The sequence below is a fragment of the Sander lucioperca genome, chromosome 5 (assembly GCF_008315115.2).
Source record: "Sander lucioperca isolate FBNREF2018 chromosome 5, SLUC_FBN_1.2, whole genome shotgun sequence".
NCBI classification, from domain to species: domain Eukaryota; kingdom Metazoa; phylum Chordata; class Actinopteri; order Perciformes; family Percidae; genus Sander; species Sander lucioperca.
Genome location: NC_050177.1, coordinates 38,385,910 through 38,407,255, shown reverse-complemented (window position 1 = coordinate 38,407,255; position 21,346 = coordinate 38,385,910). Strand labels below are relative to the sequence as shown.

General features: G+C 41.1%; 2 protein-coding genes across 17 annotated transcripts in view; both read right to left on the bottom strand.

Annotated features, from left to right (window-relative positions):
- Positions 1–13,814, bottom strand: part of dner (delta/notch-like EGF repeat containing) — a 56,425-nt gene extending 42,611 nt beyond the window's left edge. For both annotated transcript variants that reach the window (XR_004897392.1, XM_031293299.2), the window contains exon 1: positions 13,217–13,814. Coding sequence is in view for 1 of the 2 variants with exons in the window: in XM_031293299.2 (XP_031149159.2) it covers positions 13,217–13,555 (339 nt within the window). In the remaining variant the exon portion in view is untranslated. The remainder of the gene's footprint in view (positions 1–13,216) is intronic.
- A 1,751-nt stretch (positions 13,815–15,565) lies between these two features.
- Positions 15,566–21,346, bottom strand: part of trip12 (thyroid hormone receptor interactor 12) — a 47,452-nt gene continuing 41,671 nt past the window's right edge. For 11 of the 15 annotated variants that reach the window (XM_031293279.2, XM_031293280.2, XM_031293278.2 and 8 more), the window contains 3 exons: positions 20,638–20,732; positions 20,389–20,492; positions 16,879–17,075 (listed from right to left, as the gene is read on the bottom strand). In XM_031293279.2, the coding sequence (XP_031149139.1) occupies positions 16,879–17,075; positions 20,389–20,492; positions 20,638–20,732 (396 nt within the window). Of the gene's footprint in view, positions 17,076–20,388; positions 20,493–20,637; positions 20,733–21,346 lie in introns of all 15 variants that reach the window. The other 4 variants (XM_031293287.2, XM_031293289.2, XM_031293292.2 and 1 more) reach the window with 1 other exon arrangement.

The window sequence follows — 21,346 nt, the reverse complement described above, 5'->3', positions numbered from 1 at the left end:
GTCATGTTTTTCTTATAAGGAAGTTTTTCTTTACCACTGTCGCACCAAATGCATGCTCTTGGGGGGAAATGTTGGGGCTCTGTTAATAGAGAGTGGTCTAGACCGACTCTATCTGTAGTAAGTGTTGTGTAAGTGTCCTGAGAAAAATTCTGTTATGATTTGACACAATAAATAAAATTGAATTGAATATTGAGGCTTTTATCGCTTTTGAAAACTGAGTGATTTTCAAGTCACATGTTATTGTTTTAAAATGGTACGTAGCAGATCTAGAACTAAGCAAAATCCCTCTTTGCTTCATATTAGGCTAAAAGTGGGTCTGGAGCTGGCCCTGCTGCCAAAGGGAATTAGTCACTGAAACACTGGAAGTAGAACATCTTGTTCCTGTCACCTAAAAATCTGTACATAATCCCAATTCATTTTACCTGCATCTCAGGAAGTCTGATAACAGCACGACAGCTATTGAGCACAAGAATAATTCTGTATGAAACCAGATTGTTCAAAGGAGGAACATAGAAAACATGTCATACTGACTTACTCTGTGTGCTTAATGTGGGCCACTTGATTTGTTCTGTTTCCTTTCTGCATTAAAAAAAACCAGGCGCACAGAAGTAGCTGACATTTTCTGCTTGGTGTTGTGTACTCTCCACCTGTTGATCTTTTGGCTCCCCTGGTCATTTCTCTGTTGCCATGGAGACCCTAGGAGAGGAATGGGGGCATAGCAATGAAAACTGAGCCTCACATTAGGAGGCGACAGTGGACATGCATCATCGCTGTCCTCCCACCGGCTTTGTCCCCGAAGAAGAAGAACATGTTTTCAGAAGCCACCCCAGTGAGGACACAGCTTTTTAATCTGTTTGAGGAGCTCCAGATCTGCAACAACGCCTACATATCATGATCGAACGACAACAGAGGGAGGGATGACAGGAAGGATGATCTGAATCGACAATGCCAAATATGATTCAGTTTGTTTGTTTTTTCTGAACAGAGTTGTGTTTGGTTAACTTTTTAATACCGTATTAGGACTATTTATTTTTCAGTTTGTCCAAATAAAAATAGAAGTAGATGGTAATATTGTAATAAGGGGATGGTGTGTTTTCCTCATTTAAAGGGTATTGTTACTGTTGTCAACAAATCCCATGAAAACACTTAATCCAACAATAAATTAGTCTGTCTCTCAATATATTCTAACTTTCCTATTTCCTATATCTGTGGCACTCATCCACAAACCCATTGGTTCTAGCTACATATGTTATTTTTTAAAAACAAGTCACAAATATATAGTTTCATTTTTTTAAAGGTTTAGCAAATTCCAAGTAGTAGGCCCTGTAGTTTTTAGAAATATTACTTTAACCAGAAATGGTGCATTTGTTGGGGACTATTTTCAGTGGTGGTCATTTGTTGTATTAGTACGTATTTACAGCAGCAGGACAGAGTATGTGGAATTAAAATGAGTGACACTTTTATTGCAATGAAATATCATTTCACATAGTGCAACAATGTGGCTCTTTTAGGTAACGTTATTTTTAAGTACTTTTAACAATTGAGCTCTATGGCACAGAGGAATAAAGGCCGTTTTACAGTCGCCGTAGCTGAGCTCACGCGTGCCAATGTGACATCAAAATGACGTAGATCTCACTGGCGCGCCAGGATCTCTCTTGTAAACTTACTGGGTTAAGATGAGTTCTTTTATGGCGAATGAAAGGCTTGATCCGACGAAGTAGGTCATCAAATCAAATCGAAGCATTGACGTCAATGCTGCTGCCAGTTCTGCCATTGTTTACCTTTTTCTTCTTCTTCTAATCTGTAGAAATAGCAAAGTCGGTAGCCCTTCCTCATTAGTGCCACCTCTGTTCAGAAGAAGACTGCAACTAGTGTCACGACCACCACGCGTGAGTATAAATACTCACGGTGCTCCCATGACGTCACACTGGCGCACGACTGCTCGGCTGCAGCGAGTATACCCCAAATGTTGTGAACTTTTTTTAAAAGCCAAGAGAAAGCAATCTCTTAAATGTGTAAAACCCCCACTGAGACACAGCGATTGACTACTGATCACTGAGGATTGATGTGATCAGAGCTGAGCTGTTGGAGGCAGATGAATCAGCAGGAGACCAAGCTCTAGACAGGATCGATTCCTCCCAGCAGAGAGCTCGACTCTCTCCCACAGCGCAAACTCATGTTTAACCCATGTCACTGCTCACCAGTTTCCCTCACACTAAATATAAGATTTAAAATACCATCAAAAACACTTACTGCTTTTATAAACACATATTTGTATAGAAACTGAAGACCGCTTGGGTTCAGATAAACCATAACCTCATTTTACAACATGGGGAATATGGAGACAACTTACATGTACTGCAGACAGTTTTAACAGATATGAAGTTGAGTTTTAGATTTGTGTAGAATATATTGATGTTACTGAAACTCAATTTAGTTTAAAAAGCAACTTGCAGTTTGTTTTAGAAGTAAACTATGTATGGTAATAAGTTAAGTTTAATTGTTTGTGTTAGCGCCCTCCTCCCATTACAATTAACAAAAAACCCAATTTTGGGTGCACTTCTTCATCAATTCAGGCTGAATATTTAGTTTTTTGATGAATACATTTCCCGCACAATCCCCAAAAGACAGCCACATTTTCCACAGCGTCTCTCCTATCAACTGGCAGACAGGCCCAGCTGTTAATACGAGCTAATCTCTGTGTCTAACGCTGGGGGCTGGTGACTGTGCCTCGCTCCTCTCACTCCGTTGGAGATGCTCTGCTGGTCCTGAAGGGATTTTTTGGGGATTAAGCTGGCATTTCATTGTCTGAAGCTAAGAGAAGATGTTCACGACACACACCAGTACATACACACATACACTGCAGCATGTTGGCTTGTCTCCCAGTTGGCTTCATTAAATAACATATTGTCAGAGCAACTTAACTGACGTGTGTGTGTGTGTGTGTGTGTGTGTGTGTGTGTGTGTGTGTGTGTGTGTGTGTGTGTGTGTGTGTGTGTGTGTGTGTGTGTGTGTGCGTGTGTGTGCGTGCGTGTGCGCGTGTGTGCGTGTGCGCGTGTGTGCGTGTGTGCGTGTGCGTGTGTGCGTGTGCGTGTGGGTGTCTAAGTGAATTCTGCATCTGTTACTGAGTCACCGTCTTTTGGAAGAAAGAAGGGCAACAGAGCAGAGTATGATACACACATTTACTCTGCTGCCAGCCATTCTTCTACACACTAAAACACACTTGTATGGATCTGTGTCTGTTTCCCGATGGATTTGTGTTTTCTCTAACCCTCACCAGCGATCTCTGCAATGCCTGATCATGACCTAACCTAGGCCCTAGTCCAAACCACGGAGGGCAAACACGTTCCAAAAGGGGGAACAAATCACCTCAGGGTCCATCCACCCACATTTTCTTTTTCAGAGTTTATTTAGGCCTATTTGTGATTCTGATAAGGCATTTGTGTTCAAAATTGTGCCCCATTCAAAATAAATTGTGGCAGCATGGTTTTCTCAAGTTTCTACATATTTTGGGACCGTAAAGCATGTGCACTATAGTCATGCTTTGGCTGAACTGGCCAACTTCCTGCCAACCACCTCCACACATGCATGGAATGCAAATTATTCTCAAACTGGAAAAGTTCACTCAGTAGAGTGCAGACCTCCACCAGTTGTTAGAGACATAATACAGTGTATGATATTGTAGCGAGCTACGTGGAAGAAGTCAAAGAGCCAGAGATATAGAACTCTGTGGACGTTTATTCAACCACTACACACACTCGATACACAGAGGTCATAAACCTACCCCAGTGTTTCAGTCATGGTAACCCAACAAATGTAAATAAACATGAACACATTATCAAGACTAAAACCTAGGTAACGTAAGTGCATAACATAAACACTAACATCATCATTTACCCACTTAAACTAAACACTTAAACAACACTAATAACCTAGTCCCATGATGCTTTGCACTGCCGTGCAGAACAGTTAACACAACGGCATCCTGCCGGCCGTTACAATATTGTTACAGAGTGTCCTGGGTTTGCCTAACTGACTAGCTTCTGGCCAAACCTTTCTATGGATGTCTGTTTTTGAGAAATGACAAAAGCCAAAATGTGGCCTGCAACAGACTAAGTGAGGCTTGTTTTTAGCCTAGCCGATGGCCGGAAAATTTGCGGTCCCTACCGGCCGGTTAAGAGTGAGGAGACAGCAGTCAATGATGGTATAAAATAATAAAAAATAGGTTTGTGATAACATTGTGAATCACTGCAACCACGAGGTCCTTGAACATTCAGTCATAAATGTGCACAAAAGTATTAGCCTGATGGGTCTAGTAGTATGCAAGATTAGCTAGAGGTAATAAAAAACGTTGACACTTTCAAAAATGTTTTTTGCCTAATTGCTTAAATTGTGATAGCACAAAATGTAATTGGAGTGTGTTTAGGACATTTAGAAATATGTATTAATTGTACATTGGAAACATCTTGTAGGCATCACTTGACCTGCAATTCTGGATTGCTGGAATTCAGTTGAAACTGAGCTAGAAACACTTGGAGGCTGCGACATGAGGGAATATGGACATCATTTATGTACTTGTGTATTTATGCATAATTAATTACCACTTCTTTTTTTATTTATTTTTTGGGGCTTTTTTCCCTTTATTTTAGAGTGACAGTGGATAGATGGGAAAGGTGGGAGAGAGATGGGGGATGACACGCAGCAAAGGACTCAGCCTACATGGGGTGCACGCTCTCACTGGGTGAGCTAGAAGTCGCCCCTAATTACCAAATTTTTAAGTTATACTTTGTTTTATTAGTATGAATTTGAGAAAAAGTCGCTGTTGCCATTGCTACAACGACAACAACAATAGGGATTGAAATAAACAAAAAACATGGTTCGTAGATGTAGCCAGGTAGCTAGCTGCATAGGCAGATGAGAATGTAAAGCCATTCTTAATTCCCATTTATCAAACTGAGTCACAGGCACACATTAGACCTATTTAAACGGGTGAATAAGAAGAGAAGTTGGTGGCGATTCAGAGGTCTGGAGGGGTAAGAAAAATGTAATAGCGGGCCAAAAAAATGACAATGCCAGTCTTGGTATATGTGTATTTGCACTATATAAACACACATACACAAACATGCACAAGCACACATACTGTACCTAACATTCCCGCAGAAAATGAAGAAAAGTGTTCACACACAGCGGAGACAGAGTATTTAGAAGCATATACACACAGTGCCGTGCTTGTATAGGTTAACAGCTTAGCAGGAAACAGACTGAACGTACAATTGAACTGAAGTCAGTCCGAATCAGCACTGAACTTGAGCTGTATGGACGGTGATGCGTACACTTACTGATGTAGGCTACATACTGAAGTGAAGTTGACCAGTCATTCTGCTGAGCTCAGGAAAAAAAGTGAACAAACTACATAGTCAGTGACTATGAATCTTTGAACTGAACAGAACTAAGTGATTTGAATCAGCAAAGTGTTTGATTTCCACCTCTAACACACACACACACACACACACACACACACACACACACACACACAGGTTTGTGGCACTATCTTTGTGGTGACCCGTCATTGACATAATGCATTCCCTAGCCCCTTACCCTAACCTTAACCATCACAACTAAATGCCTAACCTTAACCTTTACCCTCACTTTAACCATAACCTAATTCTAACCCTAGTCCTAAAACCAAGTCTTAACCCTCAAACAGTCCTTTAAACTTGTGGGGTCCAGCATTTTGGCCCCACAAAGCTGTTGGGACCCCATAAGTATACTGGACTCCCGGTTTTTGGACCCCACAAATATAGTTAAACAAGCCCACACACACACACACACACACACACACACACACACACACACACACACACACACACACACACACACACACACACACACACACACACACACACACACACACACACACACACACACACGTTATGTTGACCGCAACAACAACAAGAGCAATCATTACAAGCAACAGTACAATGATGGTGTCAGGGCAGAGTGTTATTATTGGGGTGAACTGCTGCTGAGTAAGAGCTGCTCAGCCCTTTTTTACATTATACTGGGAATGGTGACACAACTCGCTGCTCCATTAAAGATATAAATAGCAACGGGCGCAGACAAAAAGCAATAAAAAACTAAACTAAACCAGTGGGAGAAATGTAATGACTTTACTCTATCCAGGACAAAGAGGGAGAAGTTTCACCGCCAGACCTCTTTATATACAGTCTATGTGCCAGACTCAAGAAAAATTAAAGAGCCAATGACACAGAGATAAGAGCCCTATTCATGATGAGCAGCGGCAATAAAAAAAGAAATATGGGCTGCAGATATGTTAGCAGTCATAAGTGCTTGAAAAATGCAGCAACTAGTAAGACTGTATTTAAGGACACAAGAAAAAAAGAAGCAGAGATTAAACATGACTGTCATCAGACAGATTTTATTAAAATTGTTGTTGGCAGAGCTGTGTTTACATGTTGCCTTCAAAATGAACTATGTGCTGTTGTGTAATCAATTGTCTTGTGAATACTATTTTTCTAATGCCTTCAACTGTCTTATGGTTAGATAATACACTGATATTTTCATTTTGAGGGATTTAGATGGTTGTAAAGTGACCTGAATTATAGTATAATTCTACAGCCATGCTACATAGCAGCGCTGTGTAATTAAGCTAAATGCTAACAACAGCATGCTTACATGTTCACAGTGCAAATGCTAACATGCTGATATTAAGCAGATATGATGTTTACCATGTTTGTTATCTTTTAGTGTTAGTATGCTAACATTTGCTAATAAGTACAGCTGAGGCTGATGGGAATTGTATTAGTTTTTCAGGTATTTGTGCATAAACTAAAGTATTAAACAAAGTAAAATCTTGACTTGATGATGGCGCAAAAGATTAAAAATAAAAATATTACAATGTGAAATAGTATTATGATATGATCTGCTCGGGCACTTTCACTTCACCCACGAGCAGATCAGTTTCTTCTCCTGAAAATCTCTCCTTCCTGCTTAGCAAATCCGCCATCATAATAGCAATGCACCAAGGTACAAATGCGCCTGGCTTTTAAAGGGAATGGGAGATGACACTTTGATTGGTTTATTGCATGTTATGCCCAAAGCACACCTACACCTATTTGAACCATGAGCCCAGCGCACGGACCCTTTTTTCCGCCGTTAAACTAGCAAAAGTGGATTCATACACACCCTAAACGCACCTGCGCCAGACGCTTCACGCTGTGTGCTTAGATCGTTAAAATAGGGCTATCTCTCTGCTAGCGTAACTAAAAATGTAAATATTTAATTCAATATAGAATCCAAATTGCAAATTCTAATGAGCAAGCCAACCTGGTCAATTACATCAAGTAAAACTATATGACTTTCAGCTGTCATAATAATGGATAATGGATATAATAATGGACCCGTAGGTGACTGTAGCGATCAATATGCAGAGCATAGGCACTTGGTGTTGAGCCGCTCATGTCATCTCCTGTATTATCTACATGTATCAGGCCTCACTGACACATCATACCACCACCTCCTCACGCACTTCCCAACAGATCAAAAGGCCAGGTGATGTGTGATATGGAAATTACCAAAGTGATTGGCCAAGAGCCCTCCTGCTCAAAGGCAGCAGTGTCCGCCTCATAACATCTAAGGACATCAACATGAATAGTGATAGCTCAGTGATAATACCTCAAAGGAGTCTCTTTTTTCTGCTTAGGTAGCTGCTGTATCAAAGGTGCCAGCAGGGTTATAAGCAGCCTGTTACCAAAGTGTCAACCCTGCTTTCGTCAAACCATCTCTAACTGATTAAATGAGGATGTTTCCCTTTGCAAATGATGCAACAGTTTGCGGCTGTTCACCATCTATTTTCCAAGTTGACTGTGAAAACTGCAACAATTTACTTCCGTACTTAAATCAGAATCTCTTTTTGTCTTTGCCATAAAAAGTTATTAGGAGGATGGACTCTTTAGACACTTGATGAGCTTTCTCTTGCGCCAACCTCAGGCAAAAATGTCAACTTTGCACTTAAGATATTTTATTATCTAAAATACACATTTCCCATCATGCTGAACTGCATTGCTTTTAATAATCCCTGTGGCTCCAAACTCTACATGTTTTGCCTGTCAAAATATTCTGTCTACCAAATTCATATAGTGGGATGTAACGGACATTGCAGCCTCTAGCGTAGCTTTATATGGTTTTCAATATCCTTAACACAGTGACTTCATTATTAGTATAGTGGGGTGTTTTACTGTAAGTGCAGTGAGAGAAACAGTTATATTGCAGTAGTCATCAGAAAAAAATAAACATTGCAATGCCTCTTTATTCAGACATAGGCCTAGAAGAGTGAAGCAGAAGAGAAGAGGAATAAAGAGGCTAAAAATAAGCCTCACTTAGTCTGTTGCCGGCCACATTTTGGCTTTTGTCATTTCTCAAAAACGGACATCCATAGAAAAGTTTGGTCTCAAGTATCTCAAGTATCTAACAGCGTAATAGCCAATTAGAAGGCTTATGTATTTATTTGGTAAGTTATGTTTTCCAATTTAATTAGATAGTACAGTTGTGTAATTTCAACACCAATATTCTTTGATATTTTAAAGCTGAAAACTATTAACTACTAACTAGGTAATTAATGGATTTGTCTATTGGCAAAAAAATTATCAGCAACAAATTTGATCAATTAATCGTCAAATGAACTAATGTCAAATGTCCTCTGGTTCCAATGTCTGAAAAAGTGAAGCGCGATCACGGAAGGCTTGTATAATGTTTATGCACCGACAGAGTTGTTGTCACAGAAACTACGCACTATAGCTTTAATAATATTAATCAATAATGAAACTAAAATTAGTTGTAGCCCTACATAACTATCTAAAATACACTGTGGCGACAGCTGAAATGGCCTTTTTGAGGAATACCAGCCCAAGCCATGTGAATGATCTTCAGAACAAACGACACTGTTGAGTTAACAGAAGTGCTTCAGTAAATAGAGGAAGAACTCACTCTAGGATATGAAAGTCCATTAACAAACACACATATATTTTATTATATATATATAATTATTTATTTATATAGAACCATATTCCTTGTGGCTTCTCCCTCTCACTAACAAGCCAGGGATATCAAAGAGACCAAAGGCTGGTGATGAGCTTTGAGCTCTGCTTAATTGGATGCAGCTAAGGCTGTACTGTATCTGTAGCAGCAGAGTGAATAATTTGCAATGCCCGTCCCTAGATGGGCCTTTAAAATACAATCAAGTAAAACCACAACTTGTCACTTTTACACTTCAATTTTCATACAGATTTAAAAAAAAAACAACAAGTTTGTTAAATATGAAGCTTGAGCCAGGAGTATAGTTATCTTAGCTTAGCATAAAGACTGGAAGCTAGCAAATCCTAACTGGGACTATTTCTTGGCTGAAAGCTGTGTCACTCCTCCCGGCCAAAAAATAATGCCACATGTAACCCCCTGCAAAACGATTTATTGTCGGTTTAATGAGATATAATGTGTTAATCATAGCTTTAAAGGTTTTGGTAGGCAGCTTTAGTTACCTTTGGGCTGAGCCAGGCTAGCTGTTTCCAGTCTTTATGCTAAGCTAAGCAGCTGCTATCTTTAGCTTCATATTAACCGTACAAACACTAAAGTGGTATTAAATTAAACTCTAAATATCAAATTACTTCTTTAATATGTTCTTACACAGAGTCCCTGGTGGTAGAAAAGGGCAAACATCCAAACATCACAGTAAGAAGCCTGAAGACAAAAAACAAGGCTTATTATAACAGCAGAACTGAGGAGATTTTCAGTGAGAAAGCACCTGTACCACCTGAGAGAAGGAAAGGTGATGAGCCGAGATCTAAAAAGTATTATCACAAGGATCAAAAAGCCCCCAGTCCATCACAGCTCTGACATGCCCTGTGCGAGCTATTAAGTTGAGGCAGAACTTTCGGCTGCAGAAACAGCTTCCTTATAGAGATATCACTTATTTTACCACCTTCAGTCCCATATCCCCTCTCCAAAAAACAGTAAAAAAAATAAATAAACAATCCTGTGTTCATAATGCCGGGGCTGTCTGCAATTTCTGTTATGATCCACTTCTTTCATATAGCTGAATGGCTAAACAACCCAGCAAGAACTCCCTGGACTAACTTCATGACAGATGGCTGTTTTGCACTGCTACAACCCAATTGTGTTGTAGAGCAAGTTACCAAATCCATCAGGGCGCACAACAGGCCTTTCAATAGTGAAAGAGCCAGAGGCTGAGAAGCTAATAACTCAGAGAAAGGCCATTGGTAGCAAATTCCAACAGGACAGCTTACAGGCTGCAATCCAGAAAAGGTGCTGGCTGATATTAAAACTCAGCGAGTTTAACAAGTTGAGTGGGTTTGTTTTCCCATGGTGCCTGCTGCTGTGGTTTGCATTAGGCTGCTTTGATTTCTGAAGTATAAAACCCAGCCAGAGGGGGGGGGGGGGTTAGCAATTTGAAAAATGTTTGCGAAATATCCTGAAATCAACAGGCATGACCGAGTTTAATCCTAAACCTAACCATTCAAGTTTAGTTATACAGAATCTGCTTGTTACTTAATCCTGCTTTGCGTATGGCACCCCAGGTTTGACAAAGAATTTGAGATAAAAGATGAGAGAGGGAGGGAGGATGGCGAGTAGCCTACATGACACTCATTTAACCGCATTTCTTCACTAAGCTCCAAAACCAGGAATTTATTCTCTTTAAGAAGAGATCCATAGTTTTCTTTCCCTAACTCTCCTCTTCCATTTTTCCCCATCCTATTTCTTTCTATTTAATCCCTTCTTTTCAACTAATTTCTCCTCCTTCCTTCCCTGCTATCTCTTTTTTCGATGTCCTTTCTCACTGGACCATCAGTGTTGTGACGCATGCAGAGGACAGGGGATGCAAACCAGTACTGCGCTCAGCCAATCAGGTCATTTACCAAATCTCAATTGACTGCTGCTCCAGTTTCCATGGAGAAGAACCAAGCAGCATGAGGGGAGCGAGGTGAAAATCAATGATTCCCCTCAGGCCCAGCTTGGGACCCATGCTGGACCTGAGATTTGTCGCATAAGAGGGATAAAGCTGGAGTGGATGTAATTGTCTCAGGATTTCACGGCAGAAGAGAACAGTGGGCATGGTGCTCAATGAGAGATGCTTTTTATCTCTCTTAGCATGAAAGATATGATAATAGTGTGCAGGTATTGTCCAGCTTCAGCCCAGGCTGTGTGACAGTATCCTCCTCTGTGGTTTGTGTGTAGCAGAGCGCGGTAAAGTAAAGCAGGCTGCAGAGGTAACAAACTGCAGCTGCTTTCTATTCTGAGACATGAAACCAGGACAGCCAAGGAGACAGTGATCAGGTCCCTGGCTGAATGCTCCACTAAATGGCTACAATTCAATGCCTGCACACCACCAGAATGCTCACCTGTACATACCTTCCACTGTCACAATGTATATACTAACAAGGTAAGCAAACACACTGTTTGCATATCCACATGCAAACACAAGGGGGGGATATGGCTGCCACCTGTTGGTGACTCTGCTAAAGTTCACCCAGTCACCTTGCCGTTTCCCTCTGTGATGCTGCAGCAGACTCATTTATCCTCTCTGCTGTTGGCGGATGCTCTCTTTCCCCCCAGCATGACTCAGAGGCCTGGCTGCCTATTGAGCCCAATGCAAACGAGGCTCAGGCACAGTCCATTTATTGTTAAACTCAAATGGATTTCATGTAATCCAGCAGAAGAGCAGGTTTATGTGCAGATCAATAAAGTGCTGAATTAACATGGTGCAGAACTGGCTGCTTCAGAACTTTAAATGTCCTTGGATAGATAGAAGTGTAAAAACAATGCAGTAGAAAGAACAAAGATGTGAAGGTCAACTCCAGGGACGTGTAAAAGGAGACACATCATCCTTGTTGTCCCTTTTCAAATCATTTCTCAGCGATGGAAATTATCTTCTAATGGAGTACCAAGTGCTATAAACCCGATCAAGCAATGTAATGCAACGGAAACAAACCTGTGAGTCTAATATTTTACCATCAGCCATATTCACGCATTTTTTCCAGGGACTCTGCTGGATATTTGGGGTCTCCTGATCTGATATGATACTGGGCTGAGTGCAGACACACCTGGAGAAGCAGGATGCATGGGGGGCAAGGAAAATCTGAGGTGAAATTTACATATTGCAAACTTCCATTAAACGGCAGATGAAAGCTTAAAAACAAGCTAGTAAGTGGACCTTTGATGCTCAAATCTATTTTGTATTTTTGCATTCGGCTGATGATGAACTGATATTTCAATGATGTTATCATGCAGAATGCAATTCCAAGAGACAGGTAGAATTGCTAAGACACTAGCTTTAGCCAGATGAACACAAATAACATTAAGAATATGAGATGTTGTGAAGCCTGCGACAGAAAAGCACTTGTGTTATTCGTGACTGTCCAGATGTTCCAATTAATGAATGCAGTGCGGAGACTGGTCCTTTGGCCTGATCCCAGATGTTAATGGATTCACCCATACTTCACCCGCACTTCTTTAGTTTACGCAGATGTAAAAACAAAACTTGGGGACACCTTGGGGGTAAAGCGGTATGTCCAAAATATTCAACACCTCACACAGTACATGGTTATATACTCTCTCTCGCACACAAATCTACAGTTTTCACTCGCATCTCACTGCAGCTGCTCTTCCCTCCTGTTGCCACAGCAACGCAGCACTCGTCTCCGTGTCTCAGTGACAGCACATGCTCCCATTATTAAAAAAAAAAACATCCGAGAACAGCAGAGAGCAAAAACGCACTCACACATGCCGTCATATACTGTATGGCTTGAATGCAAATCAAAACACAGATAGGATGCAGGTTTATCACACACACCATTCAAGGTGAACCCCTCGAGATGATGATAATGGATAATGAATGATAATGGATTCGAGTGACTCTGAGCTGCTCAATACAAAACAAAAAGAAACACAAATTCCTATCAAAATACAAATAATGAGCAAATGCAGCTCTTTATTCTCTGCTTTATAAAATAACTAACACATGGAACAATCTGCTTTCTTAGTCCTCTACTCCATGCTCACGTAGTAGCCTATCTGTCCTTTCAAGCAAAAACTAAAGAAAAAGATCAGACACACACACAGACTGCTCAGTATTAATCCTGTGTTCATACAGGTAGATGACATTAAAAACTAAATGTGTTCATACCTCACAGTTGCGTCCTGTAAAGCCCTCGCTGCACGTACAGATGTACTCCCAGGTGTCCTCTGGCCTGCCAGCGGATGGAAGGGCCAGGCAGAACCCCCCATTGAGGCAGGGTCGTCCCTCGCAGGGGTCCGGGCGAGGTGTGGCCTGGGTTGGGGTGGGCTCGGCCGGGGCTGGGGTGTCCGGGGCCAGCTGGAAGGCAGAGGGGATGGCCCCGATGCTGCTGCTGCTGCTGCTGCTCAGGAGCAGGAGGAGCATAAGCAAGGGGGGTGTGAAGCTCTGTACGATCTGTGTGGGACGGCAGCAGGAACCTGCCGGCGCAATGCAAACACTCATCCTCATCTTCTTATACTGGTTTCTTTTCTTCTTTTTTTTGTTGTGTGTATCTTTTTCCTCTTTCCTCAGAGCTCAAGCAGCTGCTGTTCATGCAGTAGCTGAGAGGTGTGTGAGCGACTATGTATGTATGTGTGTGAGAGAGAGAGAGAGAGAGAGAGAGAGAGAGAGAGAGAGGAGGAGGCTGTTTTAGGATGTGGAGCTTCAGCTGTGCGCAGGCAAAATGACTGAGAGCAGACTGGCTGATTGTGTGGAGGCTGAGGGAGAGGTGGGGATGCGGGAGGAGAAGGGGAGGGCTCTCGGCTCTTTTCTGTCTCCGAGTCACAGTGACGATGATAGCTGACGACACTATCCCCCCCTACACACACAAACACTCTCTATTCTGGCTTCTCACACTGTGCAGCATGGGGAGCTCTGCACCCTCCTCATTTAGAGCCTGACCATCCATAACCTCTCCTTGGAGCCAGGCTTTCAAGGTGGGAGGGAGGAGGCTGTAGTTGGGGAAGACAGAGGAGGAAGGAGGAGGAGAAGAGGTGCTGGTGTTGTAGGGGAAAAATCCTCATCGGCTTTACCATAAGATTAGCTGCTTTCCAGCGGTAACAGGCAGTATTACCACAAGGGAGATGATGCACTCCAAGTCCAAAAATAGCAGAGTAATGATGTAGGCACTGGGGGCGGTTCAAAACAAAAAATGTCCAGTCATTCAAAAATCAGCCTAAAAGCAGATTGTACAGTATATGAATGGTGCAGTCCCAAAGGTTAGAGATCACAAACTTTCATTCACCAAGGTACTATCACGTGACAACCAAGGTGGTGAGTAAACATATTTACATGAAAGTTGAAATACCTGAAATATTTTCATGACCAGTCAAGCCTCCTATATCACAACAGCAGGAACCAGCTGACTTTTTATGGGGAACGTTGGTTCGGTCATTATGAATTCTGTTTTAGGGTGGCTTTTCCCAAGTGCCTAATCTGATGCAATGCTTCTTTGTGAGGAATTCTGCAGTGGGTGGTCACAGTTTGTATTTTTGACTGACTAACCAATTAAACTGTTTTTTCAAGGAAACTGAACTTTAAAAAGGGGCAGTCCACCCATTTTACATGTTAAATTTACTAGCCAATAGTACTAGTTTGAGACAAGTGGCATTACCTAAGTTACCTGCGGATTACAAATTTAGAACAGAAACCCAAACTTGGTGTGGAGTTTGAAAGACAAGGGCATTTACAAGGAACGAAAGATGCTATATAGTCGCGTTATAAGATCCAGCATTTTTGAAGCTTTATTTAAAGGATAAGTTCGCAAAAGTCTTTCATGAAACAAGAAGATACACACGTTTTTTTATTAACTGAGACTACTAAAGCCACATACAAGCTTCCGATAAACTCTGGAATTAACGGAATGCACAAAACAAGGACTGTGGATTCAGTCCCTCATCTTATATTGGAAGCGTATAAAGACAGGAGACAAAAAAAGTGAACACTGACAAAATAAACAGCACTACTGAAAAACTACCCTCTTTCTACTTCAATATGAAGCAGAAATTTTAGCAGTCCATGACCAGTCACAAGTTTTCACAAAAGTTGAGGAACAGTATAGTAACATTTACTATAAGTCAACATACACACACACACACACACACACACACCTATTGTAATTATGTTAAATCCAAGGCTAAGCTTTCTCATTTAGAGTTTGGGAACACAGGGGTGGGTAAAGATCCAGCTTAGAGTCCGGAGTGTTGCTATACCCCCGCGGAGACATAAAAAGCAACATTCCAGGTGAGTCAAATAAATCACCTTTGCCACTGTCTCCATGGCAACTCACTTAAACCTGTCCACAGTTGATGACCATGGAGGACCAGTGTATCAAGATTTGTCCTGAATTAACTGCTTAATAATCAGCTTTAAGAGGACCCATTGAAAAGTGGTCAGTATCTAAAAGGATCCACCAGCTGTGAAGGATTCAAAGAGCGACATGGCAAAGCAATGCAAGGATGGATAAATAAATGACCAAGATGAGTCAAACAGTTACTTTATTTATGTTCAGGTAAAAACATGAACCTGATGCAGTAAATTATTGCAGATCTTAGAAACCAGCACATGAACGATTGGGCCAGGAGAACATACAGTGGTGCCATCCCCTGGCCAAAGACTGCAGGTGCACACCACGGTTTGTTCCAAGCCAGCAGTGCAAAGAAAAAAATAATAATAATCAACTACAGCAAGAAATAAAGACGATATAGAAAATAAAAAAAAAAATAAAAAGTAAAGCAGACATTCCCACCTCAAATGGGGTGTGAAACTGCATATAAACTTTATTCCATAAATGAACTTGAAATGCTATCTGGCCATGAAACGATAAAATGAGACCAGCCAAATTTTGTGCCCAGCTACAGTATGTGTTGAGGGTTGCTCAGAGCTTGGTCTACCAAGATAACCCTACACATCAGGTGGGGCCCAACAGAAAGACACTATCAAAATAAGAGCAAAACAAAATTTACCTGATCAACACATTGGTTACAAGTCTTTATTTGAGCTGGAGCTCTCTATAATAAAGGAGGCCAGAACACAATCTCAACTTGGGTAGAGGGGAGGGAAGAAAAAAAAAAAAAAAAAAAAAAAAGATAATATGCACTCATCACTACCCGCATTCAACCAACTGCAACTCTCGTTTTTCCACGACTTGAAGCAAAGACACACGGGGGGGGGGGGAAGCCGAACCAAAATGCAACACACAAACTGGGGCCAATATAATACAGAACAAAATGTGATCAGACGAACTGAGGGGAAGAGACATGAGAACAAAGAGCTATTCTATCAAATGTGTAGAATGAGCAAAGTCTGCAAATTTGTCTGTACAAATGATCTTTGGAGCTAAAGTAAACCTAGCTTGCTCGATGGAACCCCCCCACCCCTGACCCTCCCTCCCCGTCCTCCCCGTCACCCAGTAACGTTGTCCACCATTCTGGAGAGGAGACATCCCTTTTTAAATATCACATAGCAATGCAATTTAAAATGTCACCCAGATGTTTTCATCATTTTTTTTAACATTACTCAACTACTGATATAAGTTTTACTATCTCTTTTTTTATATTTTAAGTTCTGTGAGTCATGGAACACTTTTCCATTTTTGTTTAATATTTTTTTTTTTTTTTGAGAGACTGGGGCAGCAAATATATATTTAGAGTCTTAATTTTTCTGCAAGCTGCTTTCTCTAACAAGAAGGCTGTACATGTAGCCTTAATGTATGTGGTTACAAAAAAAACTAAGAAGGAAGTCATGATTTCATCGTCGCTGTAGAAGGCATTTGAATGTGAGATGTGGAGAGATCAGGAAAGGTGGAAAGACTGCTGGCCCTCGCGGGCCGCAATCAACAGTTTCTCTCGCATTATCTCTATGCTGGAGTAGTCAGGCAGCTTCAGGTAGTTGACACAGGTCATAACTGAGGGGAGGAAGTCATCCGGGTTCTCTGTTGACTCGAATGTCTTCCTCACAATCGTCAGAGGGGGATTCAGGCTCCGAAAACCTGAGACACAGAAGCAGCACCGGGTGTCAGGTACAGATACAGTAGAGACATGGCTTCACATTTTATACATACATACATACATATAAGCTCAGCAAATATCTATGTTGGCTAATGCTAGACTATTTTAAGTCAGGGATCTCATTGTGTGTTAAAACATGGATGTTTATGGTGCGTTCCATTTGTACTCGGAATTTCTGAATTTCCGAGTTCAAAGTCGGAGAGCCTCACAGTACCCCGAGCAAGCCGACCCCAAAATTCAACGATGGCTGCTCCGTGCATCAACAGTAGTGAAAGCTGTAGTAATATCATACCTGCAAACTCTTAAGAGGTGAACAAGGTGACAAACACCTGAACCCTAGGGGGGTCCAGGGGCATGCTGCCCCGTGACAAGATTTTTTTGAACTATCAGCTTTAAAATGTACCACTCTGGTGTACTCTGAGAAGACAATTAAGGAGGAGGACAATATTTACTTCAGGCAAAAACATTTGTTATTCAGTGTTTATTCCAGTGTTTCCGCTCTTAAGTCAGTTGTTTTTTTATTTATTTATTTTTTTTTAGATTTTATCAGGATTTTTTTTTTTAAAGAATGAGCTGCAAACATGACTGAATTTTTCCCGTTTGCTATAAACTGTGCAAAACAACAGATGTGTACCCTTTTTCAAAAGTGCCACTGAAATAATAATTTATCTTAAATAACAATGAATTAAAAAATTCCAGATTAAGGAACGGCTTGATAATTGGCTATATGGTCAAATTTAAAGGATTTATTTAAAATGTAATAACAATAATGACAACTTGTTTAACCAGTCAATTGCCGTTAAGGGGAGACACCGCAGGTGAATAAGGACATACATTAACTCACATACATACAAAAAAATCACCATAACATTTCCCCAGTTGATTACTGACATTAAGACAAATATATTTTGTATAACAAGTTTTCTAAAATTATGTTTAAATAAGAAAATGATGCCTTATCTTGCTAAATATGTGCTAATTTGCATACATTTCCAGAAAAAAAATGTGAACATTGGATTAAGCCAAACTTCTTGAAGTCAAGAGTGGCCAGAGCTTTGTGAACCGTGTTCAGGTGTTCTGATTTGACAAAGCAGGGAGGAAAGTTGAAGACTTGCAGTTAATTGTCATACACTTTATGGACGAGTGTGTGGCTGCTCTGTGAAGACAATAACATGAATTTGGGATTTAATTAACATGGCTCCATTTAATTTTCCGGAGCCAGCCATTAGAGGCTTTGTAACCGTTTTTATCATCATAATCAAATTCTCGTAATTTATAAAACGGACATCAACATTGCACATAGTTCTGATGCTGTGGATGCTAGTATTAACCCAGCCACATTATTCTGAGTGTGAACTGTAACGTTACAGTGTGCGATTTGTGAATACACAATAAAACAAAAACATGCAAGTATTAAATCCCTCTTTCAATACCATGGATATAGTGCCACTCGGCCAGCCATGCCAAAACACTTATTTATGCACTCCAATTTTCAATGTAAAATAATCTCAAAATGAAATAGCACAACGTGGTGTCAACATAAAAACACAGCGCTCTCAAACCAGAGAGCGGAGTTCACTTTGTGGTGAAAATACATTCACCCAGGAAACGCTTGGTCGTTCCTCAGGAGAGTTTAAATCCTTTTAAAAGTTTTTTCTAAACTTAATTAGTATCGCCTCATGACGCTCACTTTTTCTGGCACAACTCAAGTAATGTTACCATGGCACCTGTAAGAACCGTAATCTGGCAGTGCCTGTACCTGTCTCGCAGTCACCTATTGATGGCTAACAATGCCGCTGGTAACCGACGTCCCGGAGCTCTGGACCGGCGAAATACAACCAGCAACTGCCGCTCGGATTGTATTATATTATGAAACAACTTTATTTGGAAGGTTACCGTTGCTTTACCGGCTAGTGGATTTATATCATCCTGGCTTGATTACTGCAACTCCATTTTCACTTGTCTTAGCAAGTCATCCCAGGATCGCCTACAACTAGTCCAGAACTCTGCTGCTAGGCTGCTGACCAGGTCCAGCAGGATGTCGCACATCACTCCAATTTTATACTCATTACATTGGCTTTCGATCAAGTTCCGGATCCAATTTAAAGTTCTTGTTCTGACTTCTAAAGCTTTGCATGGTCTGGCACCTGGTTATATCTCGGACCTGCTCCATCCGTACACTACTAACAGGTGCCTCAGGTCTTCTAACCAAGGATTACTGGTGGTCCCACGCACTCGTTTAAAAACTAAAAGGTGACCGTTCCTTTGAAGCAGTGGCTCCAAACCTGTGGAAGGCCCTTCCTACTGTCTTACGTTCTGCAGTCTCTGTTGAAGCTTTTAAAAAAAAACAGCTGAAGACATTTGTTTAAATTCGCTTTTGACTCGTTTGTAAACTTTGGGTTTTAGGTTGTAATCGTTGAAATGATTTTCATTGGTCATTCAATAATTATTTTCTTTTTTCCCTTGTTTATTTTCTGTTGGATTTTAGTGTATTTTTACAAATGTTTATCATGTGAAACACTTTGTGACTTTGTAAAAGGTGCTATATCAAATAAACTTATATTAGTTACCTAACGTTACGTTAGTTAAACAGCATATTACATTGTAATGCCAGGAAACAAGACTGACTTCAAAAGTAGTGTTCATTGCCATAGTAGAAAATCGGTTCAAAGTTCAACTTGGAGTGAAAGGTTAAAAATTTGGAGGGAATGAGAAGACGATGGAGACGGCGTAGACATCCTGAAGCTGATTGGCCAATACTCAAAACGTCACATCAAAGATATTTTATTGCCAAGTCTACGACATTAAACCTTTTCCCTCACTCCGGTCTGGGAAATGTTGGCTGGCTGGCACCCCCCCACCCCCCTAAAATAAAAACTCTACGGATCTACACGATTCACATGGATGACATTATGATTCAAAGCGGCGAATTTCGCAGAAAGGTGACACGTTTGCAGGTATGTAATATACAGTTCATTAGCACTTCTGTCTTATTTGTGTATCATTAAACCAGTCTTAAACACAGTCCTGTCCAACCTTTATCTGTGGACATGTTGCTACGCTGTTTATATGCACAAAAAACCCGTCTAATACGCTGTTATCAACTGGTATGGCTAACAATGGCTAACCTGGATAGAGCTAACCCCACAGTGAAATCTTGACTTGTTTTACTGGAATGCGGTCAACACGGGTGTGACGTCATTCCCAGCTAAGGCTTCCGAGGTAAATGGAACGCACTATTAGCAATCTGACCTGAGTTGATGCATTTGCGTTTGTGTATGAGAGGTGACTCACCACCGACAGGCAGTCTGGGGCTTCCTGTGACAAACTGCAGAAAAAGTCTCTGCTGCTCGGCATCAAAGCTGCTCAACACCTCAAACAGGAACCGTACGGCGCGGCTGCAAAAACATGGGAGGAAATACACAAACATATCTTGAGAAAAGTTTACTTAATCCAGTCAGTGTTCTGTAGGGAGTCAGGAAAAGTAGCCCAGACCCATATTTATTGGTACGCTAGGATAAATAAAATAAAGTTTGGTCTCACCTGTCATGTGTGTAGCCGTGGTCCGGTCGACAGCACTCCATCAGCGTCTTTACATCCCATGTCTCTGATTTACTACCACACAGCAACTGGTCAAGCTACAGCAGGAGAGAAGAGACAAAAAAATAAAATATATTTATATTTTCGTATGCGTTTTTTCCTATCTGTCATCCAAAGAATTCGTCACGCACAGACACCTTGCACACCGAGTCTGATGCGTGTTAATTAATCCATTGCGGAAAATTTCGCAAGGAAATTTGCTACTATACAAAATGGAGTCTTCAAGCAGTGAGGATGATTTTGATGTCCTCTTTTTTTTTAAAAAGAAAAAAAAAAAAAAAATATTTAGTCCATCCAATCCTGATATTGCGCAGAGAGGAGGAGAGTTTCACCTCCTTATCAAGGAGCTGCGGGATTATCCCAATCGATTTAAAGTTTACTTCAGGATGTCAGTGGCTTAGTTTGATGCTTTGCTAGAGTTACTGGAGCCACATATTAAAGGTCCTATGACATGCTGCTTTTTGGATGCTTTTATACAGTATATGCCTTAGTGGTCCCCTAATACTGTATCTGAAGTCTCTTTCCCGAAATTCAGCCTTGGTGCAGAATTACAGCCACTAGAGCCAGTCCCACAATGAGCTTTCCTTAGTATGTGCCATTTCTGTGTCTGTAGGTATTGAGGAGGAGAGAGGGGGGGGGGCAAGGTGGAGGG